Source organism: Dermacentor andersoni, chromosome 1 (genome assembly GCF_023375885.2).
Source record: "Dermacentor andersoni chromosome 1, qqDerAnde1_hic_scaffold, whole genome shotgun sequence".
NCBI lineage: Eukaryota > Metazoa > Arthropoda > Arachnida > Ixodida > Ixodidae > Dermacentor > Dermacentor andersoni.
In genome coordinates this window covers 274805106-274833061 of record NC_092814.1, presented here as the reverse complement: position 1 = coordinate 274833061, position 27956 = coordinate 274805106, and the positions used below count along the sequence as shown (strand labels likewise).

Below are 27956 nucleotides of genomic sequence, written 5' to 3'. Positions count from 1 at the left end.
GCCTGCAGAGCGGAAACTTTAGAACCATGCTAAAACCATAGAATTTCTTAATAATAATTACTGTATGAAAATTCATAGATTTTTATACAACATATATGGCTAAAACCAACCGCGCACTTTGACGTGCGATCACGTGCAGGGCCACCAGGTTGGCTTCAATTGCGTTGCGGTATCCCTCCTAACGATTTCCTTCCTCACGGGCGTTCCCATGCATGCATACCCAGCGCTTCCTCTAGAGGAGGCGCTGGCATACCACAGCGCAGCAGCGCCAGATTTCACCCTATGCCTGCCTCTGCCTGCACTAACCTGCGTACCTGCGTTAGGGTGGCCTACCTGCGTTGCGCTGTTGATGGTGCGAACCCCAACTACCCGAAGAAAAACAGCGGAAGTCGTTCTTGGTTTCGCTCGTGTTTCGTTTCCGGTGCTCAGGTTAAATGTCGCGAGGATGAGCTATCGACCAAATCAGGGTTTATATCGCACGCTAGACTTTGTTACACCTGTGACACGAGTATGGGGCATTTTTTCTGCAATAGGTGAGCTGTTTCTGTATTAGCAATGTACTTAAAACTGTGAGCACTTAAAGCTCGAGCAGCGAAAAAAATAAAGATGAAGGGGACTGCTACTGGGGGGTATCGTAGGACGTGCACGCTGTTTACTGCTTGCATCGTTAAACCAGTGATCGTTAAACAATGATGCGAGATAGCGTAAACAGGTCGCGTTAAGAAGCATGTCATCCCACGTTACTTTGCCCTTCACTGTGCAAGTGTCATTGAAAGTTGCTTGCACGTGTGCTAGCAGCGTGGATGCCTGCAAACCCGAGCACGTATATCCTGTTTATAGCGCAAAATTTTCCGAGCAGCAAGCCAGAATTATTTTTTTCTCTTATTACAGTGGACACTGTTCAGTAACGCTCGTTTAATGCTCTTGCACGCGTGAGCAGGGTATGCATTTGTTCTGTAATAAAATCAATTCCTAATTGCTGTTCTCGGAAACAACCCTTTTTCACACCATGCCATGTGCCTCACTCGCTCGCACTCTCCATCTAATTTGATGCCGTTCTTTTCTTTGCACTTGTAGTTTACTGGGGTATAGGCGCTGACATCACGTATCACGGCGACTCCTTGGGGCCGTATATACTGTGGGTATCAGATGTTCTCTGTAGCTGTGTCATTTAATGTACTTCAATATTAATGTTGTGAAGACATGCGCTGACATCTGCCAACTCACATTTCAGGGTGTCAGCTGTGTTTATTACGCTCTTTGAAACAGCATTTGCTGTGGACCTTTTCCTCGAGGTCTGCATAAGGTATGTAAGTACCATGACCTGCTGCATGTACTACATGTAATGTGTATTCATTAAAAAAAAAGAAAATAGAAGTCTGCTTAGGAAACTTATAATTGCACACTGAAAAAGAAGCAGGAAGATTAAAATAAAGGTAAAATCTGCTGCAGGAAAATTTTCACTATACACTGTAAACGTCCAACTAGCCTCCATACAGCATGTGCTAGCAGACATGTAGACCTAGATTAGTAGGAAGAATTGGTAGGCTAGTTTGTTAGAGCTGTGGAAACTGTGAAAAATCGAAAAATGCCAGAACAAGGAGATGCAATACCTCATCCCGAGTTCCCTATCTGGTAGCTTCCTCATGTAGTATGATTATAGAACTGTCACTGGGCACTGCATATTGTGCACAAGATTGGTATTTAAGTAGGTAAGTCACCTCTGTTAATTGGGGACACACGTCTCATCCTGAAGCTCTATCACACTGCAGTGTAAATGAATGACTCGAGTGTTGCATCCAGCTATATCTAGTTAATAACTTACTATCATGAAAAATGGCCATGATAGACAGTCTTATCTTTGACTATGACATGACTTTTAGTTTAATTTTGTACACAGTGAAGCTTTGTTCACTTGGATATTATGACATAGAAATGTTCATTGAAGAGTGATAGTAATGCAGAGAATAAGTTAAAGAGTGTGGCATGGCTGCACAAGAAATTAACTTTTCTATTTGGTTAATAATTGCTGGGAGGGCATAACTTTGGCGTCTCACTGTTATTCATGATAGAGCAGTGGTAGTGTGACAGCTTAGGTTTTAGTTGAGTACAGTCGGATGACTACTTAAAAGAGTTTTTTAAATATGAAGTTTTTTAAGCAATGAACTCGACGTGACACATGTAGGTAAAGTAATAGTAGCAGCAGGCAGACTAAGCTGTAGAAGTAAGCATAATTTCTTTATGCAGGTGTTTTTGCACTATTGGCAGACAAGCAGACAATTAATGCGGGCTGCACTCATGAGTTCAATCTCCCAGAAGAAAAGACTGATGTTCAGCAGTTGTAAACCATTACAGACTAGACCTGTAGTGCATTGCAATTCTAATACAGGTTCCTTCTTCACTAGTCTTTTTCAAATTTACCACAGTTCAGTGTTCTCTGACTTCAGGGAGGAGAGAGGCTATTGCCTTCGCCTGTGGAGAGGAATTCGATGGGTAGATCTGTGGCGGAAAAGCATCCTTTACTTGGCCTTATCCATCCTGTGCTTTGCTTACCACAGCAGTTCTTGGTTAGGTGGCTATGCTGGTGAGTTCACACATTTTGTTGATAAAGCATGCAGGTAAATAGTTTCACATGCTCCCCCTCCTCCGTTTTTTAAAATTATTATTCTAGGTGCCACAACATTAGTTCTGTGTGTCCTTTACCTCATCCTTACCTACAAGAATCACCTTGAGGTCAAGGAGGCTCTTTTGGCTGACAAAGAAGCATCGTATGACAGGTACTTCTGCTGGCTTTGTCTTTGTAATGCTTGCACAGTGTTCGTATCTTCTTGAAATCCTTTAAAACCCTCGAATCTGGAGAGATTGAAAATAAATGTACTCCTTGATTTATTTGAAAGCATGAGTTGGTGGCGACTTCTGAACATTCAAAAATAACGAACCCCGCATTGGCACTATGCCGTGGACACTTTCTATTGGGAAACAATCTTATATATTCTCTGTAGCGAGTTTCGCTAAGTGATTGCAGTCTGGCATGCCCACTGCCATTGAAGACAGGCTTATTTAATTTGCCATGCCATAGTGGTGCTAGACAAAGCCTGATCAAGCAACCAGGCCGTACCACTACTTTTGTTGGTTTACATTGCAACCATCATGGCTTCATTTTTGAAACCATGGCTTGAGAAATACATTTTGAGAAAGCCATTTGACTTTAATGTGACAAGTATTATTGCATGAAGCTGGACACTACCAACACTCATAGAGCGAAGTGTGTGATGTGCCACAAGGCGATTGACTGCGTTACAATGGGAAAGTTGACTATGAAATGCCACCTAAAGAGCTTGAAGCATATGTGCAATTCAGTGGCTGCTTAGCTGTGAAGAATTGTGACTAAGAAGAAGGAGATTTGAATATTTTTTAGTTTATTTGTATGACTAAAGTTTGTATTTCAGCAACCTTGAAATCCTTGAATTACCCTTGAATTTTGTGTCACATGCTCTGTGTTAACCCTGCTCGCAGCACAGTACACTTTTGCAAAAGAGTAAAGTGATTTCAGTGGATGTAAAATGCAAAAATACCTGTGTGCTGAGATTGTGGTACCTCAGCCTTGCCTCAGAGATCCATTTTCGATAATAATAAAGCTAATTAGATGGAATTTATGCACAGTATATAAAGTTTATTCTATTTTCGAATATCATTTCAGTTTCTCAATATCTTTATATTTTTCTGTGCTCCCTGGAAGTGGAAAAAGTAGGGCCTCTTGTGAAAGGTTTGGACTTCATACCAGGCCTAAGAGAGTCTTATCAGATAGCCTATGTTGCTTCTTGTAAACAAGTAATTGCAAATAAGTTCAAAGATTATTTTCTGTTAGCTTTATAATATATATAGAGAAAAAACTTGACTATAGTTATTGGGAACATTTATGATTAATTCCCTAAAATGCACATGATCAAAGTTGCTACAAATTGCAATAAAACCTAGATACTTCCATTCTACACATCCTTGTGCATGAACATGCAAAATTTGACTGAAGTTGAATCGCATTAGATACAGGAATGTTTGTGCATGAATAGTAAAAATAGCTTAAGATTGAGAAAAAAGAAACACGAGGTTCAAAGTTTCTAAACAGGCTTTTTACTGTTGCAGACAATGAATATGCATAAAACTTGGCCAGAATGCACGCAAGTCTTTCCAGAAGCGTAAAAGCTTCAAAATTTTTCTGCTGCATAGGTGGTGCTTTTATAACCCTTGTGAGCTCCTTCCTCCAGCCAGGCTTTCTTCGCTAGAGTGCTGTGCCGAGATTTAACTTCAGCTATCTGTGTTCTAGAGATTCTTTTTATTCTTCTCTGGTCTTCCCTGGTCTCTCTGCTTCCTCAGAGTGTTGAGCTTCTGAGTTGGAAGGATGCCCTACTCCTGTAGAGCCTCCTCAAAGCCTTTGTGGCCTTTGTTCAACCACAGTATGGATATAGAAATGGCCATCTCCACAACGGTGCATGAAGCAAAGTTTGTTTTGGGGCACAGCAACCAAATCATGCTGTTGAGAGATTCAGCCACATTTCGGGTTTGCCCTAAATAAAGCGAAACAACAGGTTTCAAATGGTTTTTATTGCTTAAAGTAAGCAGTTATCATCCACAGTCTACTTCCATACAGTTTAGCAATAACTATACATGTCGTTGTTGGCCAGTGGCCCAGACTTAACCTGTCATTGCCGCTGACAAAATCCTCAAACGAGACATCACTCAAGGCACAGCGCAAGTCGTCATTATCACTGCAGAGCATATTTCCATTTTGTCAAGGGCACACACATGCGAGAGCTGTGCTGCCTTTGTCCTACACTTGTGTACATGCGCGACTTGTGAGAGAAGAAGCTTGGGACTGTGCCTAGGTACTATAGAGGAGGACACACTCTGCTCCGTTCATCCCCAACCTATGGTAGTGTGCACTACATAAGAACCAGCGCCAAAACGGTCCAAATGGAAACACCGCAGCTGATAGAGAGTTTGTAATGGCGAAGCATAAAACAAATTTGGTCTGCAGCCACTAAGTGGCATTCTACCTAAGCCACCCCCCACACTGCGCACTGCTGGGTCGCTTTGCTCCCCTTGGCAGAAACAATGTATGGTTTCTCACCCAGACTCCCCAGTGCACTTGAACTAAGCAAAAAATCCAATTAACAGGAATTGGCTGTATTATTATCATTACTATTATTAGAAAACTGAGTTTTGAATAGTGTTCCTTTGGTGAACATTTTCAACTTCTTTTTTTTCTCAGAATTAAAAATATTGACCTAGCATATTTGTTTGATCTTATTTAAAAGTAAACTAGTATGTATGTCTTCATAAGTAATGCAGAGGATGGCATTTATTTTCTAGGTTTGATGCACTCGAAGAAGAGGTAGACGAAACACTTCCAGAGCCTGATGTCGACACTGTTGGTGACCAAGATCGCATCTTGGAAGTGTGAGGACCTGACAAGCTGTTGCTTGGGTATCTATGTGCCACATCAAACAGCAGCTTGTGCCACAGTCAGGCAGCAAAAACTGCTCTAGGAAGTGTTCTGCAGTCGGTAATAGTGAGTCTTTTGGGCACCACCATGTTGTACAGAGGCACCTTGCCATATTCATTGAGCTATTGATCTGATGTTATATGCAGTGTGTCATCTTTTCGTTAGCGCCTTTACACCTGCGCTATTTTTTAGGCATCTAGATGTTCCAGAGCCATTTAGATATCATTCTGGCAAACTGATATTTCTGGCCATTTTGGTATTTTAGTTGTTGTTTTTTCAGTCATGTGTTGCTCTCGGTTTGTGGTATTGTGGGCTGCTGGAGGCTTGGCTGTTCTTTGTACTTAATATGTTCAATGTCTTTCCACTTGCTCATTTTGTTCAGAAAATGCAAGCAAGGGTTCATTGATCTGGTTGCCATTTTTCGGCCTGCAATTTGCCATCCATTTTATCCTTGTCTCTCTCATTTATATCAAAATATTGCACAGTTTTCTTTTTACAATCACTTGCATTATTACCTTGTAATGACATTTAGCATTGACAACCTGTAGCATTTTTTTTTTTAAGATCCATTATAAAGTTCTACACTTGCTGCCTTTACTGACGCTTGGTGTAAAATTTATGCTAAGGTATAATTACTTCACTCATCAAGTTGCTCTTGTGTGGTATTATGGACTAGGCGACCTGTTTTGTCACATCATCATGTTTTGTTAGTTTTGTGGTGCTATTAATCGTGGGGCTGCAAACGGGATACCCATACAAGGGCTTGAGTTAAATAACAGCTGCAAGTGACAGAAGTTAAAATAGCTACTGTGCCAACGCTGAGCTTGAAGATTGCTGTTTAACACATGCAGAGAAAATAGTGTGTTTTAGTTTCAGCATTTTAATGCGAGATTACTTTTCACCTTAAGGATTATTTATTTAGCATGCAGTGACTTTTCCTTGTGCCAGCCAGTCTGAAAAAATGCCATTCTTTACACTATTCTATCTCTATGTTAATAGCAGCTGGCAAGCACTACCAGTAGACTGAAATGTGCCTGTGATGAAAAGTGAACCCATTTGGTGGTTTAGTGGTAGTCAAACTGTATATTCAAAACCAGTTAAGAGGTTCATGAGCATTTTTTGTTTACTCTGTGGTGATAGTTCTCTTTTTCTAGAAAGATTCAGGCCAACTGGGCACTATAACTTTACACTCAGTTGATTTGAATGAGTTTTCAGAGCACTAAACATGAAGGAAGGGGGCTGTTATCCCTGATGCAGTTTGCTTGCATTTCTGTGGGTTCTTTTTCATTTCCGTGGACTTCCCCTGTCAAATTTCTGTCAGTTCAGCTCCAAGTGGCTCTTGTGTAACAGGTCTTGAATCTCACAAAGTACAAGTCACTTGCACGTTCAGACAAGCATTCCAACATCAAAATTATTTTGTGCTACATGCCTCCGTGCACCTCTTTACGTGCTTGAACAGTACAGAATAGAATTGATAAGGTAAATGCATTTGTTTAGTGCTTAGTTACTAATTTGAAATGCTCAGTTGTGCATTTGCTCTTTATAATCATGATCAACAGCTTTTAAAATCTGCACTAATTTTCACAAATGTGTTGGCCTAGCTCTGCAACTTTCAGAAACAGTGTTCATTTCACGGAGGAAGGAAACTAAGGAGAGGCCCTACCCCCTCCGCGCGCTAGGAGAAAAGTGTGGTGGAAATGACGTAGTAGGTTCTCATTTTTTTGCTGCTTTTTTGGTTTTTTTGTTGTATGGCCACGCCTTTTGGGCCACAATGGCGGCGTTGTTATGGTTTTGAGCGCTCACACGTGTTGCTCTGGTAGGTTTCGGGCCGTGGCAAAGGCGCTGAGTGGGCGCGTTTGCGTTAGTCACCGTGTCTTGTTGCGCTGTGTTACCTGCACCGTGCTCTGCCAGATGTTGCGCGAGCGCGCGCGACACCATGCGCAGCGCGGCGTGGTTTCGCGAAAGAAGTAAACAAGAGAGGAGGGTGGCCCAAAAGGCGGAGCATCGCCATGAGCAACGCCAAATTCCGGCTTCACTTTTGCTTCACAAAGAGTGACGTCAGGGCCTCTCCTTAGTTTCCTTCCTCCGTGGTTCATTTATACAGTGATCGTCCACTGTCAGAAAACTGCTTCTAAAGCAGTCTTGCCATGGCCTTGCCCTTTGACATGAGACATTGTGCAACTTTTCAAGCCTGTGCACCCTAGTAGTTTTCATTATGGGTTCCTTTGGACAATCACCAGGGCTACGAATGTGTGCTGTGGCATTTAGCAACGCTTATCAACATGCTCAGCAAGTATGAAATCCAGGTTTTGACAAAAGCTCTGCTGGTTGAGAATGATCATGGCACATTTGTGTAACCCCTTCAGGCACCGTGTGAAGTTTCGCACGCCAAGATAGTGCATCAAAAGGAAACGCACTGATTAAAGTAATATTTAAGCAATTCACATACACCTTGAAACACTTCTTATTGGATTGTACTGCAAGTTTGAATAATATATGTGAAGTGTCTTCTTAAAACGAGTTTGAAGGAGGACAGTTGGGTGTTCGCTCTCGATGTCAGTATGTTGTTGTGTAGCAAGTCATTGTTTTCACTATGTTTTACCTCAGATATATTTTTCAATCTGCTTGATAGGTGCTTTTCAAGTACACTAAATAAGAAACACTTGATGCTCTTATATTTGACGTTTCGGTAGAGAGTTCTCACATGGAGTCTACACTCTGTGGATGTGACAGAACTCTGATAAAAAAAAAAAATCTTAATCTATTCTGCAGCTGTAGGTGTTTCATGATTCTGATGATGCAACAAATGTGGTAAAACTGAATCTTCTCTGGACAGAATTAACTGGTGCCTGAAGGGGATAAAAACACTAGAAGTGTAAAAGAACAACAGAACTGTTAAAATAGGCAAAAGAAAGAACATTATTATGAAGCATGGTACAATTTAATGGCGATCCTGAGTAGCACAATGTAGTGCCAGCTCTAAAAATTTATGGTATACAAGATCTACAAAAAAATTTTACTTTCGGTGCAGTCTAAGCAAGTAGCTTTGAAGTGGGCATTGTAATGTGTGGGCCATGCACGAAGTGCTGATCACGGCGCCAAATTTGTGGCTATGTGCCCAGGCTAAACAGTACTTCAGTTATTTTTGTTTATTTTTTTTCCCTCTCCCTGTTCTTACATGTTCTAACCTTCTGGCACTAGTAGTGCACTCTTTGCCGTATGCAGGCCAAGCTATGTGCTAGTAGAGCCAACTGTAGGTGTTGTCATTGGGCTTCTATTGCTTTCATAGTGTTACAGAGCTCTGGAAAATATGTAGAATGCTTGCCCCCACTCTCCAGAGCTCTGTACCTTTGTTATTACAACAGAAGTCTATGTAGCTGGCAAATCAACAGCTCTAGTTACACACAGTGACATTTATACACCATTAATTTTGGATTCACCATGCCACCTATACACAGCTCTGTGTATAAGAGAAAGGAGATGCCAGGGACACTTTGTACTGGCTGATTCTGTATTTTAATTGTGTGTATATTTCACACGTGAGTGTGTGCATTGAAGCTGGAGGTAATGGCAACACCCTGAACATGCTCCTTTTGTCCCGTTCAGGAATGCGAGCGCTTGTGAACCAGAATATGCAGGTGCACATGAAAGCTGGTGAGAGTTGACCTTTCACCCTTGTTGACAGAGCCGATGCTCCTTGTTGCGTTTGCATGTATATTTTGATGTTTCATATTACATTCGCATATATGATTCAATTGCGCTATAATAATCACATCACATGGTCATAGTAATGAAGTCGTGTGAATTGAGAAATCATCGCTACCATGGTCCTGTTTTGCGTACAGAGTTGCTTATATAGTTGACTGCTGCTAATTCAACTCCAGTTAATTCAATCCTAACCGAAGGTTCCGGCAGGTGCGCATACATTTCTATGGGCCCAAACTTTCATTGTTCCTATATTAAAATAGGCCTTCACCGGATAATTTAAACTTAACCAGTCAGCACGCACCCACTTGGCCTCTATGGGGACCCCAACAGCGACCCCTTTAGTGGCAGCGTCTGTCTCGGCGAAGCTTAGGAGTTGTTTAATTCGTTGAACACATCTCCCAATGAAAACACCTATTTTTGGCCTACCCTAGGAGGATTTTCAAGCAATAACCGTAGCTCACAATATCTTATTATGGTGTTTACCCAATTCTAATGCGCTTTTTTTTTTCTTAGAAAATTGGTTTAAGAATTGCTTGGCACGGCTCAGTCGGACACAAAACCGAAACCACTTTCGTGGTGTACATGTGCTTTACCTCATATCACGTATGTATTGCGGCAAAGCTGACTCTGGAAAACCTGCCACCAATGTGCAATACATATTAGCCCATTACCCATTTTTCCTGCTAAAATATTTGATGCACGTTGGATTTCAGATTTGTTTAGGAGATTTAATGTCATTTCTATATCAGTTTTCTACTTCGAACACAGAAAGTGCGCACGCGTTTGATTCGGGGATGTGTCAGAATAGGGCAAATACTGCTAAATGAATCAGTGGTGTGTTTTTGCATATTTTTCTGCATTTTCTTTCATTCGACCCATCGGGTAATTATTTATTTCGTAGGTCTCATCAGGATCGAATTAACGGAAGTCAACAATAGTAATATTACAGTAGCCTTTTCTATGCGAAATAACTGGCGGTGTTCATTGTTACCTGCCTTTAGAAAGTAGATATGATGTGAAAAAGAAAATTTTTGGTTTCTACATTTTTTCCCTTTTTCTTGTTTAATATCGTGATCTTTCTTTAAGGGGTCCTGAAACACCCCTCAGGCTTGGTGAAAAATGCAGTCCACGGATAGCATACGCTGCTGTGAAATGTCCGCCAAATTTTGCGGTCATGCGTGGCGTGTGGAGCTCGCAGACGAAGTGCAAAGTCATATTTCTCAAGTGCTCTCTTTTCAAACGAGGACTTCTTGTCACCCACTTCAAAGCCGCTGGCTGCTTGCATATGTTGTCATCTGCAAGGTTGCCATATGAAGCTGCTAGTGCTGACATTAATCAAAACTGGTGTTTGAATGAGTCCGCTTCTTCCTACTGCTAGATTTATTGACACAGTTTAAGAAACATGCTGAAGCAAGTGAAAATCTGCTTTCAAATTCCAAGCCGACTATCGTCTGCTCAGGCCCAGCCAAGAATTAAACTTAGCCACACTGCTTATCAGTGTCGTAGCCCTCAGGTCTAATTTAGATTTGTTTTTAGCCTTGAACTAGCCTTGCACCACACGAAACTTAAGGTCAGACCGCATATACACTAGCCAGCATTTGCTTACTCCTGCCGCTCCTGGCTTGACGTTTTGACAGACATCGTTTCATATTGAGCTATTGACAGCGCTTCAAAAGGCGCAAGTTAGATTTGGCTACTATCCGTCGGTGAAGCTGGTACAGAACTAAGCCGGTCTGCACGACGTAGCGCGGCCAGACTGGAAGTCATGAGCGCAAGCGCGCACTCCAGTCCCGTTGTGCCCTAAGAAAACGCTGTGCATACACACTACAGTTGCATGTAGCTGCATCTGCTATACGTGTAGATACCGTGGCAAGCACTCTCCTTCAGGACAACCGTGTTTCGCATGTCGTAGGTGCCAAAATTGGTAATTGTGCATCTGCACAAAATCAAATTTGAACTGCATGCCATGGTGACGTTCAGTACGCGGAGCGTTATGAGCACGCCCTGCTCTGCCATAGCCTTCGCATTGCAAGGTGTTGAAGAAGGAGCGAGAGCATCACAAGGGGGATCAAACGTGATGTTTGATTGCCATTAGCTCCACTTCTGCTAAATGCATCGAAGTACTTTTTGCTGCAAAGCATTTTTGAAATAGTCTATCTTAACTTCAAATGCATTTCTTGACTTCGATAAAGAATGTTTCAGGGCCCCTTTAAGATCATAGCAGGGTGGGTACAGAAGACAACAAAAGATGTAGGTATGAAGAAACAACAAAAATACAATATTACAATAACAATACAATATACAATACAAATGGCTGCTGAAGTGGCAATTTACAGCAGAAGGTGGCTCTCGCAAGTGGATAAATTAAGGCTGTGAATCTTGCTTACAATAACATACATTGCTCAGCATCAGCAAAACCTAGGATGCTTGCATGGAAATGACCGTGCATACCGCCCTGTTCCAGAAGTCTCCTTTTGTGTTGCCTGTCTTTCTGTGGCCTTTTCTTAGTGGGTATTGTGGCCCAGAACACTATATCCAGTGCTATCGTTTGTGCCATTTTTTATCCTGGGACTGTATTCTTAACAGGCCATTTCAGTTCACATTCTTGTTTTCTTATCCATTGTGCCAAGCTCCTGACCCCAGTAATAATGGTGGTGCAGCTTTGTCTGAGCCCATCATAAATTGCTAAAAGACACCTGGACTGCATGCTTTCATAAAAGCTAACAAGCTCGCGTTACTATGGCTTGAAAGGTGCCACTTTCTTGCTTGCTTGGAGATATTGTACTCTAGCAGTTACGTCAGAAACAAGGGCACAGCTTCTGTTAGGTACGCTTTTTCACGTGCTATCCTTTTTGCATGAGTATAACGAGCTCACTGAAGCAACTAAATTATGCGAGAAAGTCGGTGCTGGCCAAATAGCACACATAAAATGGAGTATTACAGTCAGCTCTACTTCATAGCCGAGCTTTGTCGGTTTGTGTCTGATGGGATACAAGTCTCCTGTTGTGTAGCACCTCTCCATTTTGGACACTGTCACCACAAAAACAATTTTCTATAAACATAAGCGGAAACAAACTGAATATCAAATACTTTTTATACAGCTTTCGAATAATGAAAAGCCTTTTCACCATTAGGATAGAGCAATGTTCACATCCTATCTGTCATAACACTGCACATTATGAAGCAAGTACCCTTTAATGAAAGCACAAATGTAGAATTAAAAACAAATAATGAGTTTTTTTGTATACTCGGGACTGATAGCAGCATGCATGCTCGTGTAATACCATTGTGAGGTTTTAGAAGATAGCCTTGTGAGCCCTTTAGCATTTGTGTATGCCTTCAAAACTAAATCAGAAATATGCGTTGACCGCAAAACAAAGAAAGCACAATTTCTTTAGTTACAATGTTCATGAAAGATACCGTATTTTTTTGCATATAACCAACAACAAAAGTTTGAAAAAATTAACAGTAAGTCAGTGCAAATTATATGCAAATTTCACCTTGAGGTGTGACTTCACAGCAGGTCGAGCTGGGCTGATGTGAAGCCACAGCTTAAGGCAACGTTCTCTGCCACATAAAGTTTCGTTACCTCCTGTAGGGAACCCCACATCTATGTGTTGTAGCTTTCTCTGCCCTCTTTCGTGGTTACCCATTCTCCTCCTAATTTCATACCACCATTTTGCATTTTCGCTGGGTTAGCAGTTGGCCAATAGTACACGCAGCACTGACAAACCAGAATTCTGATCATGCATGCTGTGCTTGACAGCAGTCCTTTGCAGCGTAGCCGAAGATTATCAGTGTAGCTGAATAGGTGGGGAACAAAGACACTGCCCGAAGATGCGACGTGGAAGTGTCGTGCATCCGCGAGACCGTTCTATAAAGATTTAAGCTTTGTTGTGCAGTTAATTCTGTGGGTTACACATGCAGATTATTTTTTTCTTTGTGGTTATTGTAATTAAAGGTGCGGGTTATGTGAGGACATGGCTTATACATAGAAAAATACAATAATGCCACTGTCACGTAAGATGATGTTACAATCCCATGTATTCATATTTACTTCAACAGGATAAAAAGTTGGGCGAGTTGGTACGGTAACATGATCTTGGATTGTAGCGTGAAGTGACACGGACAGAGACTAGAAGCAAATGTTGTCCTGTTTGATTCTAGTCTCTGTTTGTGTCACTTCGCACTACAATCCAAGATCATGTTATTCATATTTAGTTTGAACACAACGATGCAGCTGCAATAATTAGTACCAAACAGTACCCACAGCTGAATGCGTCTGAGTTAAATATGAATGCAAATGATCACAGCTTACCTGGAAAAGTCTAGTTGCCTGAGTGATGCAACATGCCCTACGTAACTCCTCGTTCTTCGTGCAAGATGAAATAGATGGCATTTTCACTTCAGGTTCTTGTTTGATTAGGCTGTATTTGTGATGTAAGCTATTCAAAAAATGTTTGCATTTTCAAATGGCGACTGCTATTCGATTAGAGGAGTGTGTCAGAAAGGGCACCATTTTATTTCTTATTTGAAATTTTTGAATGTTTGCACACCCTTAGAAAGTGATATCCCCCCTATGTCTTCCATCTTTAATACAATCGCCATGCTGCTTCTCTTGTCCCTGATTCCGAAATACATCACTGTAGTAGTATTTCAGTGGCATTTGCAGGTAGCACATAGGGCTTATACTTTTTATAAAGGCTATACTTGTGGCCTTCTGCATGTCTTCTCTCTTATAGCATCGTGGTATGCCTTCAGCTATTCAAGTGCACTAGACACAGGAAGAGAAACAAATATTCTTACAAAGCTGAGCCAGAGGTCTTTTTCATAGTGCTTCTTTGACATTTGGTAGTACTTATACTTTACTGCTATGACATGTTAGCTCCAAATCTTCCATTACTAGTGCAGGGTTTTGTGCAAAAAGTGCTAGGCATTTCAACAGGCAACATTCATGCACATGAATTGCGTCATGCCTTATAAATATGCTCTGCTGGCTCAGGAGCAGGTGCTTTTGCTGATAAGCGCCAATTTGCTGGTTCGAAATGCAGCTGTGGCACCAGCATTTTGGTAGGAGCAAAAAACACCCATTTGCAGAGACGTGCACTGTAAAATTTTACCCCAGGTAACCAAACTTAGACTATAAACCATCCAACTGTGACACTTCTTAGCCCAGCTACAGGCTTAGGACATAAATATTATTAGGTCATTTTCCTAATTGCTAGATCACTTACCCCCTGTATTCGGATATGCATCTTAACTTGAAGCCCATGCTTGACTTGATATAAACGATGCCTGGTGCGTTCATGACAGGTGTCATTTAAATCAAGTCAAGCGTGGGCTTCAAATTAAGATGCATTTATAATACGGGGGTTAGAATCTTTAATGTTTAACTTTTTTTATAAACACACCGGTGTGTTAATATCACAGAGCCTTGGTAACTTATATTTTTGATAGATTTCAAGGGTCTGCTTTGAGGGCCAGCCCAGACTCTCTATACCAACCTTGTAACATCAGCTAACTGTAGCTACCAGAAACCTTGGCGTGCAAGAAGCATATGTATAATACTTGGCTCTGGGAACATTTCCAAATACCAGTGTCTTGTGAATGATGGCTGAAAATTTTTCCTCAGTTTGTATGTGAATATGGCACTCACTGGTTGTGATTGGTTATCAGCCACCGTGCCATGTAGCACAGACTCGTGTTATAGCTATAGTTTCCGGTTGATATTATTTATAAAGTATAGGGTACAGCTATCACAAGGGTAAGAACTTATGTTCACGTGAAGGTATCTGCATTAAAGTTAGCGTTTTTGTCTTCACAGATTGAAACTACTGCATACTCATAGGGGCTGAAACAAAGTGTGAGCACATATGTAGCATGCACAGTGCAGCTGTTAGTGGCTCTACAAGGCTAAGCAGAGTTTGTGGCTTTCTTCTCGGGAAGTTTGCTCCTTTTGCCTGCTGATGTTATAGGCGTGACTCATATGGTGATAAAATCTAAAATACTATCGTATATTGTTAATGGAGTCCTGCTCAAAGTTGGGGGTGTGGTTGTTACACAAGCTCAGCTATTTCACATGTCTGTACAGTTCTTTCAGTGCAGTCACTGATATAATATGGTGTGTGTGTTAAATCAGTTCCACTTATACATTATGTAGAGAGATATGGAGAGGGGAACAAAAACTCTTCCAACATTCAGTTGTATGGCATGGAAGGTACCCTTGACATTTCAGAAGCCAAGTGTTAGTTCCTAAAAATAATTTGCTGGTATCTTGCTTTGTAGTTGGTACAGGGTGGGGATAAGAGCAGTTAACCTTTATTTACTAGAAAAAGAGATCCCTCAAGAACTTTCTCCTAACCACAGGCATCAGGTGCCCTTAGATTTAGAGCTGCTTCTGCCTATTCCCTTATATATAGTTTACAGTAGTCTGGCATTTGTCACCTGTGTTTAAAAACAAGTTTTTGTCAAGCGTAGCAAATTGCTCTCATAATGACATAAAACTGTGACAGTAAATTTTTTTTAATTCAACCTCTGTGGGGCATGCAGGATTGTAGCTGTTGTACAGCCTATCTCACAAAAATGAAACGCCTGAATATTCAAAAGGGGTATTCTGTAAGTGTCCACTTAGTGAACATGTTCTTCTCACGTATGTGTACCCTAGCCTAGCCAATCAGAACTTCATTAGCAGGGAAAATGGACATGCCCACTTCATGGACACTTACAGAATGCCTCCCCAGGTCTCCCCATAAGAGAGCACTGCACCATGACTAAGCACTTGTGCCTTTGATGATGGCTGAATGGGACATAATTTACTGTGCTCCGTTTCATACTTGACACAACATTTTCTAGCTTGAATTATGCATTGCATGTTAAACCGTACACATCCCACAATAAGCTGGTAGAATGTGGGTGTGTCCATGCAGTAAAAAAAAATTATATTAAATTTATATCGCAGTTGAATTGTACAGCAGTCTGGCAACACTGGCAGCTGACAAAATGAAATATGCACAGTCATAGTGTGTGGTACGTGTGTGTTTTCGTTTTTGCATGTGCATGTCAGCCCAGTGGTGGGTGCATTTCGGCAACACGTGTGTGTGGTTTCAGAATGTTTTGGAGCAGACAACACAGTGGTGGCGCTGCAGTTCTTTACATCACACCAGCTATACCAAGAATGGCAGCTGCTGTCAGTGAGGAGGAATAGAGGCAACAATTCTAGATCGAAGTTTCAGGTTAAAATGTGCACTGAAAGCCTCTCCTTTTGTGTGTGTGTGCGTGTACGCACGTGTGTGTGTGTGCAAGCTTGCATGCCTGTATTGTCAGTTACAATGATAAACTGAGAATATTTGAACAACTGCGTCATGGCCCCTTTAAGTGCAATAGAGACAAGGCTGGCCATTATAGAGGTGAAGTAGACCGATTTCACAAGTTTCACTAAGCTGCCGCTGACACAAAGCATGTTGGCAGTAGTAGTAGTAGTTGTAATCCTTGGCAGGCACTTGTGGTAAGAAACATGTTTGTACTATGAACAAACCTGCTTAGCCCTCGAGATAAAAAGGCAGCGAGGCATGAATAAAACATTCTACAATAGGAGTGAGGTTGAGGAGATTCACTCCCTAACTTCCCCTAAAGTTCACTGGAAAAATCCACGGTGGCATTTTTCTCAGCATTTTCTTAAGGTTGCCTTGAGCCCAAGTATAGTGGGAAAATGGTGAGGACTACTGTCATCATGGTGCCAGCAGGGTCACTGCGCAAGCACTCTCAGCATGGGGAAATCAGTGTATTGCTTGGTCATCTTTACTTCCAAGAAGTTGCCAAACAATTGGGACATTACTGTCACAGCTTTCATGGCACATATGCTTTTTCCCTTTTTTGCCATCCCATTCACTTCATTAGTGCCTCTAGAGGGACCACAGCTTTTTGCATGTGGTTCACTTTTTCATGTTTCACTTCTTGCAGTCTTTTGAGCAGACCCAGATCACTTTCTATAAACTTATGAAGTCACTGTCTATTCATTATGATTGTTGGCACTGGCATTGAACATCTGGGTATACTGGGGAACCTGACGAATTATTCAGTCAGCACTATTTGGGCAGACAGTAATTAGCAATTCGTGACTGTCATTGCCAGTGCATTATTTACAAGCGTTAAAATTAGGTGCTCATGTGCGTCCTCTGCCTCCTGTATTAATTGTTCTAATGGCAAACCGACTTGCAGAGATCTCCAGTAGTGAACAGTTGCATGATGAAGTTCATTGTATTGGTCTCATTTTTCCTTCATTACAATATGCTGTGATTGTCATGTTTATAGGAATGCTTTGTGGTGTTGCTAGAAGTTATGCATGTTACACAGTGGGTGTGGAGGCTATCTGGCATGAAAACAATTGACATTGCAAAGTTCTGGAGCAATGAGGAGTAAACTTTGTTGCTTGTAGGGTGGAGAGAAAGTCTTGGAATATAATTTTTTTCTATGACTGGCTGACTGATGATAACACAACTGAAAGTATAGATGGCCTTTTCTTTGTCTTGTTATGCCTTTGTGTCTTCTTTTGAGATGCAGCCTAATACAGCAGCTGGACATATTGCTGTATAATAGGTGCAGCATATTTTACTGCTGAATACATTAAGAATGTTTTCCATTTTGATAAGCACTACCTTGAGGTCCTTGACTTAGCATTGGCACTGTTATTTTCTTTGAAGCATACTATCTTTACATGTATATTTACCAGTGTATATGTACATGTACAGTACATGCATACATACATCTACAGTGCTCACGGAATGAAATAGGACACGGAGCGTTTAGTAGAACCCTACATATGTGCAAAGTACGCGAGAGCACCATGTCATGTCGCTAGGAATTTGGTCACCAACGGTGAAGAGGACTCCGATGTAAGTGTACGCGCCACAATTACGTCGATGTGACACGAACTGCAGCCGGTTGAAACGAAAGTATGTGCATTACTTAGCCCTAAATTGACGCGTTTCATTCCGTGAGCACTGTACATACATACATGTACATGTATACATGTATATTTTCCAGTTTGCTAGGCTCCTAGTGTTCTGTGAGCTAGAAAATGCTGTCAGCTCGTGCTATAAAAGAGCATCAGCGCTACTAAATATGGAAATAGGTTATCACATGTGAAACTGTTTTGTTTCAGATTTAGTTTGGATAGTGAAGCGTAAAAGACAATAGAAATAATTAACAGTCATGAAAGCGTGAGCCGTATGACAGACACCTTGATAAAGAAAAGATTAATTTCTTATGACTGGAGCTACACTTTTTTGCTTCACTGCTAGCTCACTTATCACTGTGTGCCGGATAGAACTACACAAACATGATGACACATTGAAAAAGTCATATTTTCCGCAGTTTTTCTACTTGACCACTGCAGGACTAAGCACTCCAGACAGTAAGCTTTCGATTGCACGAAAAAGTAGGTACTGTGAAAATCATTTGTCAGCCCCATTAGTTTCTCGGCATGTACACCATTGCAACTGTAGCTGTAGAATTCAATAAGGGTGGTCTGATATTCGTCTGGAAACTTAATAGTACAGGCTGCGAGATGAATTGGATGGTGCAGAAGTACTTTGCCACGCGCTTACCGTGTAAGGAGTAAGGAGTGACAGTCACATCTTGGATGGCTCCAAAGATTGAGTACCAAATTGCAGTTGTGGTTCCTAATTTGTACCTACCATGGTAGCTCAGTGGCTGCAGCATTGTGCTGCTGAGCTGAAGGCCACAGGTTTGACTCCTGGCCACTGTGTCCACATAATGATGCGAATGGAATGCAAAAGCATTTACCATGGTTTAATGAATAGAACACATAATTTTTGTAAAATATTCACTGGAATTTCATCATCGTTTATTAATTGGCTGCAGCTTGAGCAAAAGCACCACTCTTATCCTGAAAAGTAATGTTGCCAGCAAAAATTCGAGGAAGTAAAATTTTTAACCTTACTATATTTAGGCACTGTAACATTTTACGTTCAACTTGAAAAAAATACTTGAAAAGGTTGTGCTAGAGCTCTGGAAATGGCCAGTGACAAGACTACTGATGTGTTGTGATGATGAGGCTGCAATTATTAACTGGTGCGAATGTAACATATTTTTAATTTATTCTGTTTTTATCTTACTTGCTGTGATGACTGGCATATCATGGCAGCAGCTCAATTGCACATGTGGCCAGGACAAAGGGCAAATATACTGGCCAGTGTGCCACGTCAGAAGTAACGGCCAGTAGCAAAGATCTTATTTTTGCATTTGTTTTACGGTGATGGTTGTTATTCAGTCAATGGTAGGAATTGATGTTGCCTGGACAGCATAGGTAGCGTGCTCATTTTGTATTCTTTAGGTTACTTGCATGGAAGCACACTTGTAAAAGCACATTTCTGTTAAATATGCCCTGCCAATGCAATGCAACACTGTAGTTCCAAATGTGCCAAGTGCATGCTATTTTCATTTGAAATACTGTGCATTGGATTAATCATTGAGTCTGTGAAACTGAATCATATCTTTGCAGACACGTGTTGTTCGTGTTGTTACATTATTGCAACATAAATATTTTTGCAGGAGAAAATGTTGCAGCCTATATTGGTGAGGCCCATCAACAAGAGAACAATTTGAATGAACGTTTTCTATGGACATTTTTCAAATAGGATGGTCATTTCTATTATTTAATTGTGCAATTTGTGAATTACTGCAATTACTATGGCACCAAGGCTAGTTTATTTCCACATAGGTTGCATTCACTAAGGTTACCCACCGCAGTAGCTTAGTGGCTGTGGTGTTGTGCTGCTGAGCTAGAGATCGTAGGTTCGATCGTGATGGCTGCATTTCAGTGGAGGCAAAATGCAAAAATGCTTGTGGTACTTGGATTTCGGTGCATGTGAAACAACCTCAGGTGGTCAAAATGAATCCGTAGTCCCACTCACAATCAGATTGTTATCCTGGTACGTAAAACCTCAGAATTTAATTTTAGTTCACTAAGGAAGTAAGTAACCTTTTCTTCCATATCTCTGGCGCTACTCTGGGTATTTGATGGAAACTTCAGTAGTTGCATACAAGCGGCATTTATTGGCACCTAAATTCAAGGCGGAGATGTCCTAAGCCTACACTATCATTTTGAATCCATAAATCTGGTGACTCAAGAAATTGCAGGTGACATTGATTTGTTTCAGATGATATCACATAAAATATGTTTAAAATAGCAAGAAACAGTAAATTGAAATTGCACCATGTGTAACTGTCCAACAGCCATTCCTCAAGTGGTATGGCCACAGGTAGCCTGTTGTCTTTTCATCCACTTTCAGTTCCATTAATTATCATTTCATTAATTCACTTCAAAATTTTTCTTATGCTGTCTGTCCTCGGTGTCTTTGTTTGTTGGCTGCTTATGATATGTTCTATAAAACATGGCACAAAGCAGCTGAAATTGTGCTTCAGTGCCATCTTACATAATTCACCTTCTGGACTCAAATAGGTTTTTCTTTAGTTCTTATTTTTGCATATCATATTCACTGCTTTTCTACCAAGCATTCTTGTTCCTCTCCAATTGTGCCATGTCTTGTGATGGCACAGCATTGCATTTCTTAAATGCATGGTGAAGCTACTGCTAGGTTAGTAAAATTATTTCTTTACTAAATATTACCATCATTGATAGATAATGTTAATATGTATTTCGTGCTTCTTATTTCAGTGATAAACTTTCAGTTTCAAGTAAGACATGAGGAACTGTGTGTAAAAAACTTCATGCTAATAAATGTTTTTTATACAGGCTTCATAGAAGGCAGTGTATTTTAAGATTAAAATGGTAGGGAATTCTCAAGTGTCTGGCCCTAGAATTCATAAAATTCCTGGCTCTGGCATAAAAAATTATAACTTTCATTCATCACTTAGAGGAGCCCTGAAACACCTTACAAAAGGTGTGGAATGTGTGATCTCATGAATTTTTTCTAGCAAGAATGCTTTAAGTACACCTAGATTGAACAGAGTTATTGGCAATCAAATGCCATACCCTCAAAGCATTTCCCTTCTTTTTTTTGTACGAACTGCATTCAAAGCTGTGCTGCCGTGCTCAGCCCATCGTCACAATGCATCGTCTATTGCATCACCTCAATTTGAGGCCAGTCACTGCAACAGATGATTGTGCCACACAACCTCAAGTTCAATAAATGCGAAAGCTCAGATAGGCCACGGTTTTAGCAGTGTTATCATTCACAGCCACCATATGGCATCACCATCCCCTTAGTGATGAGATTTATTTGTGATTGCTTCTGCCAGAGGTACTGTTTAGTCATGATGTCTCAAGAAATCTTTTACAGTTTTGCCTCATTCTTATGAACCTCGTTAATGTGGATTACTCGAAATATGGAAATTTTTGTGAGCATGAAACTTTTCCAATGCGTATGTGCCCCATTAACACAGAAACTCTCTGCCCAGACAATAGACATGGCACAGAAGCAAGCACAAAGCCCAGAGTGTATTTTGTGTTAATATAAAAAGTGTCAGTATAGACAGGACCACCTCTAAATGAAAGAAGCCAGAAGCCCTTTGCACACTGGCAGTGAAATGCATGCAGCGTGCCACAGCCAGCACTGCTCATTGCTGTCAGCACGACTGCACTGGCCAGCATCTTTCCCTATGGTAGCTTTGGTACTAATATTTTCTGTCAAGAGTACAGGCTTCTTGAAATGAGAGACTGAGCCTTTTGTCTTTCCGCTGTTCTACAGTCATCTTGTGTGCAGAAGTCAGTGGAGACAGATCGAGCCTTTCCTTTTATGTGCTAGTTTTGTCAACAAGCTGTAGCTCTCCCTAATGCACTCTTCTGCTGGGTTCAATTCTTTTGATGTTTCTGTTGGATTCAATTCTTTGGACATTTCTCTTGGATGCACTTTCTTTGAGTGAAAGCACCGTTGTTGGGAATTCCATCATTGCAAAGCCTGCCATCACAGTCCTCGTGGCCAGTAAGGCATTTCAAAGTGCACTGCAATTCTTTTAAAATAGTGGTGATTAGAATGCACTCCAACTTGTGAAAGTTCAATTCTAGTGCGCAGCACAGTGTGAAAAACAAACTTCATTTAAAGCATATTCTTCTTTCCCTCCATATATACTTTGTTTTCCATAAGTATTTGTTGTTAACTAGGCATAACTGTATAGTGTTTGCTCCAATTTAAGGGTGACGAATAAATGTTGCAGTGGTTCTGAAAAGTTGAAGGAATGGACTAACAGGCTTTCGGGCATAATTATGGGCTCCCACCTTCATATTCAGGAATAATATTTGGCTCAGATGTTCACGACAGCATTGTCTCTTGACTGTGCAAGTTTATTTACCATGGTTAAAAAAGTGTTGCAAGGCCAGCCCCCTTTAGAATTTCACCTTGTAATTCTGAGAACCAGTGTGAAAAGTGCACTTTAGTATTGGTGGTGAGTAAATGAAATCACTCTTCAAGCTAGAAATGGCTGTTGTACCAATGGAAAGTAAGCCAGTGTCACACAGTGGGGCTCTGCCCGATTTTGCCTGAGAGCATCGGAAGATTCCTCATGTACATACTTTGTCAAAAGTGTACAGGCCACACTGCGTGACCATTGTTAGCACAGGGACCATGTGGTGTTGTTTTTATTGCTTCTCCAACAGTCCAGCAATATGGCTAGAACTTCTGTCATTGCTCCATTTAGAGCGTTGTAACCCCAGGAGCTCCATCACAAGCCTCACTGGCAGCTATAATCATGCCTGTATAATTTTGACAAATGCTGTACATTCCCATGTTGTTCCTTGTTAGTGTGTGATAGCATTGATCGTGCCTCCTCTTCCCCAAACCTTGCCATTTTGTTATCTACCAAAAATGTGTCACCACTACATTCTATGCCCCATTAATATAGTTTGTGCAAATCAGCCCTGAAAACCAATGTAAAAAAAAGATATGTATGCACACCAGCAGGAGTGACTTTGACTCCTAAGTCTGGGTCTATGCTGTGCTTGTCTTTAGTTTGTGCCAGTATCGCTGAAGATGAGCCCAATTTTCTTGGGCTGGAGTTCTTTTGTCTTGGCTTGTGAGGAGAAACCCATGTTCATCATCTAGTTTCAAGCCATGCAGTTGTTGTTCACAGCTCATGTATGTTATTTGGCTATCTACATTCCTTTCATTATCATGAGTTCAAACAAGCAAACTTAGCAGGAATTCAGGGAAACCCTTTTTCTAGAACAAGTCTTCTTACTTTTGGTGTGTAGGAACTCGCCCAGAAGTGTCATATATTTTTGAAATATGGGTCTCATGGTGCAAAAATTTGGTGCAACAAGTAGGGAATTTGTCCACATTTTCCAAAATCAACTTGGGAGTTAAAGGTTTAGTGGCCAAAGTCCACTCGTTTCTTAGAGCAGTGTTTCTTAAATGAAGGCTGAGCTCAAGCTCTATAACTCCTATTTCTGAGTCAATGTTGAGCTTCAACTTGTATTTTGCTTTCATTGACAATCGTTTTCTCAAGCTTTACTACTGTTCATAGTGTACTAGTGTACTTAACCCTCAGCTTCAGAACCCCCCCCCCCCTATAGCTCAGGGAACACTGGCCTACACACTTGCACATGAGAACATCATTCCACTTTGATTGGATGGTGCAGTTGCAGCTGGAACAGTGGAATCATGTTTACTGTGATCTTTTGATGGGCTTATATAAGTACAACAGAACGTTGTTGGTTTGATCTGGTCATGTCCAACGTACATTTTCTCAGAATAGTGGCCACTCCTGAAAAATTCGCTATGTAAGGTATATATATTATTTCAATCAATAGTTATTTTCCTGCTCTATTCAATGGCTGAATTATACCATATTCTCAGTGTTCTAGGACTACTCTAACAAAACATTTTGCATGACGGCACATATTTTACCGGGACATAACTTGTTAACTTGTTCGGATTTTTAAGCATGTATGTGAACAATCGGCCGAATTAACCTAATTTAAAATCATAATTAAATAACTTTAAAAGTTTGGAGGCTTTAACATGCATGACATACTTTGTTGTGACTTTTTTTTTCTGCTGGCATTAATGCCCACTTTGATTCTTTTTTTTTTTTATAGATGCATCTGTACAAAGGCTGATATATGAGCATACTTTACTTTCCCATCTCTACCACTTTAGATATCTTTTGGTCGTTATGTTTGCACTGTAATGGACAAATGAAATGCAAATAGAAAATTATAAAGCAGAACACCGTGCAAGTAATAACTCGAGAGTACTACTTCGCACTGCTGCACACCTGGTCATGAAAGATGGCGCAGGTCTCAAACTAAGTATACAAGCTCAAATATGTCGACATCACGCGAAGTGGAGAAAGTGGAGATGAAATAACACATGCTAATTAGTTGAAACTTTGTGTTTCGCTTGCCTGTGGTCACACATGGTGAGCTGGCTGGGCAGCTACAGCAACAGGGTTCACAAGCCAGCTATATACCAGTACACAATTTAAGAGGCCCTCAAACAACCTTTGCTTGTGCTGATTCTTCCCTCTTCTGCTGCTTGAGTACAAGGTTGTATGTTCGATTCTGGCAGCAGCAGCACCCATTACTACGAGTGCAGGACATTGATGTGCTTGTGTATCAAAATTTTGCTGTACATAAAAAACAAAACAAAATTAGTCCAACGCCCTCCACTATAGCATCTCTTGCAGCTCCGGTATAGCTTTGTGACATATCACAATGGTTGCCGTTAGATTGTGCAGGGCTAGTGTAGCAAGCAATATGCCCACACTCCTGTGCAACATGTTTTTTGCATGGCTGTGTACATGCTATTCTCTCCCATCCAAAAAAGCATGCCAGTGGTAGCTATACCGTTCATTTTCTCACTTGTGTGCACAGCAAGTCATGAATATGAATATTACCAAAAACAACTATACAAAAAAGGGTGAACAGGAACATTACACAGATTCTTTAGACATTCAAAGTTCTGGCTGTCAAGACTTGGCAGCTGGCGCAGGTACATGTTTGGGAACTTTGCATGGGTGAAAGCTTAAAGCTTTGTAATTATAATTTATTCAGCTGCATACAGTTTCTGCATACTGCATTTCCTTGTTTCTGCCTGCCTCTATGTTATGAAAATTCTGGATGATTGTATCACAGCACTGTTCTCAACTGTCTGGATTTACAGTTGTTTTAAGGATAAGGTGCATGCAGAAGCAGCAGAACGAGCATTTTGCCTTTACATTAACTTTTCCCTCTTATTCTCGATGTATGAACTTCGCTCCATCAAGGATTATCAGTCCAGCTTTCCTGAAATTTCTCAGTGCAAGTTTTCATCATGGTTAGCATCCATATTCTAAAATTGCACCTTGTGAATCATGGTATTTTAAACTGCACTTAAAACTGCAAAATCAATTTGTCATCACTGCCTCCTCCTCATGTTTCTTTTTTCTGCTGTGGTTTGCATAGTCTCTTTATGCAGCAGCTAATTTATAAACTAAGTTGCAAAGCTTAGTTTATATATAAAAGCTTGGTGTATCATGTTTGCCATATCATTCCGCATAGCGTAGCTAGTGTATCTAAAGGATTTTTTTGTAGAAGCTGATGTAGCTGTGCCTTTAGTTGTGCTAATGGAATTAAATGTAAACGGTCATCATACCTGTGTCCTACATAACCAACACACAATACTATAATCAAAGTAGGGAAGCACAGCTCTTGCTTTTTAGTAAGGTGGCACATCAGTTCATTTTAATTGTAGAATTACATATACAGTATAAAAACAGTCTGTATGCCATTTGCTTGTTTGTTCTTAAGATAATATTCCAGAAGGCACCAATTGATTCAAGGATGTTCCACATCTGCCACTATGGTTGTCAGCAGCACTGGCTTACTCTCAAGTCTATGTTCCATGAGCATGCATGCATGTTGTCTTCCACTGTTAGGGAAACGCTTCGTTAGTATTCAGTCCTATCTGAGTTTGTTTCTTCTGCCTTATTTGAAGAAAAAAAAAAACAGCGATTGTGATGCTATTAATGGAGGACTAATCTGTGGCTCTTCATTTCAAGTTTAAACTGCTATTGGTACTTGGAACACTAATGAGGTGTTTTCTCACAAGAGTGGACAACTGTGCATAAATAACGAAGAAAGTGAAGGAGATGACCACCACTGTAGCTCAATTAATAGAGCACCACACGCATCTCGCTACTGACATCTTGCCATACTTTCATTTTTATCACATATATGAACAAAGGCATAAAATGAAAATATTTCAATGTCCCTAAGCTTTCCTTAGCTTCAGTGACATCTTACTTCTGTAGTAGCCACAATTAAGCTCCTAGTTTCCCTTGATTCTCTTGCAAACTGTTCCATTTACTTTAACTGTATGTTGGGCAGCTTGTGTTGATTTATTACTTCTGCAGGCTGTTTAGCACCCAGAGCAAATCTTGTTTATTCTTTTACACTTTTCATTCTTGCATTGTGGTATTTCAGCACTGTAAGAGCATTTGTTTTCAAGATATAAACAAACGATACGTGAAAGCATCAATTTACAAACCGCCAACTTTGCTGCATATCCAGATTAATGTGTGTGAAGCCCCATCATCAGACAGCTGTGCAATACTAAGCGATCCATGATTTAAGTTAGATGAAAGTTAGATAATTTAAGGTGCAGCAATTCATAGCAGATGTTTGCTTTAGAAATAAATGTTATGGGGCACTTGTTGTGTGCATAGTGAAATCATTGGCCTCTTGTGCACAAAGGCAGCTTTGCTTTCATTGCTTTGGTTTCATGTATACCTTGCAATTTTCATCAGCCAGTGAGTAAATGTGTTGTTTGTATTTTTCATTTATACTATTTGCACTATTGCCACCAGTATTTTATAAACTAGTCGTTCTTAGTGGTATATTAGTGTATGTTGTTCTATGAAGTGTTTTCCCATCCATCATATATGGGTGCTATGCAGCGGTGGGTTTATAGCGGTGTTGACTGATGTGATGAATTGTAGTTACTAATTCACCTGGTGCATTGTTGTATAATAAATATGTTTCTAGACCCTTATTTAGTATTTCTTTTTAACCAGTCACTGCTCTTGAGAACTAGTTATGTGCTTTTTGCTGAGCACGAGGTCACTGGTGTGGTTTCCAGTCATGGAAGCTGCATTCCAATGGGGGCTGAATGCAAAAACGCTTCTGCACCATGCTTTGGGTGCATACTAAATAACTCCAGGTGGTCAAAATTAATCCGGAACCCTTCACTACAGCATCCCGCACAAACCACTGTGCTATTTTGAAACGTTGCGCCCTGTAATTGTAATTTTGCCATTATGTGTTTTCATGTGAAGTGTGTAGTAACGCTAATTAACCTCACAAAAAGGGGGGAAAAAGATTATATTTGTAAACTGCTGCTGCAGCACTATGCATAACCAAACAGGCTATAAGCATTTAATTTGGGGTGTCTTTGTCCATAAATGTTTAGAAAACATGCTTGAAAATTAGCAACAAATGTATTTCTGCTAGTAAATTTGGAACAAAGAATTATGTATAGAAATTATGTGGTTAAAATGTACAAGAGGGAAAAGAGTTGCCGAGAATTGAGTTTTACACCATGCTTGCCACCCAAGCAATGACACAATCTTCGTTTGCACCTACACAAGCTCACACAATAAGGTAAGTGGTAGGCTACTACACTGCAGTGGTGCAAATTATACAGCCGCATGCCACTTATGGATACTCAGCAAGAAATTATCATCCTGCACAGTGCTTATGCGAGACAGGCATCTTGCACTGTGGATG

At 40.6% G+C, this 27956-nt stretch overlaps 1 protein-coding gene across 1 annotated transcript; it reads left to right on the top strand.

Annotated features, from left to right (window-relative positions):
• The first annotated feature begins 25 nt into the window (after positions 1 to 25).
• LOC126547607 (uncharacterized) lies at positions 26 to 27222 on the top strand. The gene is made up of 6 exons (XM_050195502.2): positions 26 to 533; positions 1078 to 1138; positions 1235 to 1306; positions 2448 to 2584; positions 2672 to 2777; positions 5371 to 27222. Exons 1-6 carry the CDS (start codon positions 209 to 211, stop codon positions 5459 to 5461), a joined length of 792 nt encoding a protein of 263 aa, XP_050051459.2. The 5' UTR covers positions 26 to 208; the 3' UTR covers positions 5462 to 27222.
• The last annotated feature ends 734 nt before the right edge of the window (positions 27223 to 27956 follow it).

What these genes read in the sequence shown, in the direction of transcription:
- LOC126547607 (XM_050195502.2), top strand. Translation starts at nt 209, where the DNA reads ATGCATGCATACCCAGCGCTTCCTCTAGAGGAGGCGCTGGCATACCAC. An exon ending in TCCTTGGGGCCGTATATACT is followed by an intron (nt 1,139 to 1,234) that starts GTGGGTATCAGA and finishes CTCACATTTCAG; the next exon opens with GGTGTCAGCTGTGTTTATTA. An exon ending in AAAGAAGCATCGTATGACAG is followed by an intron (nt 2,778 to 5,370) that starts GTACTTCTGCTG and finishes TTTATTTTCTAG; the next exon opens with GTTTGATGCACTCGAAGAAG.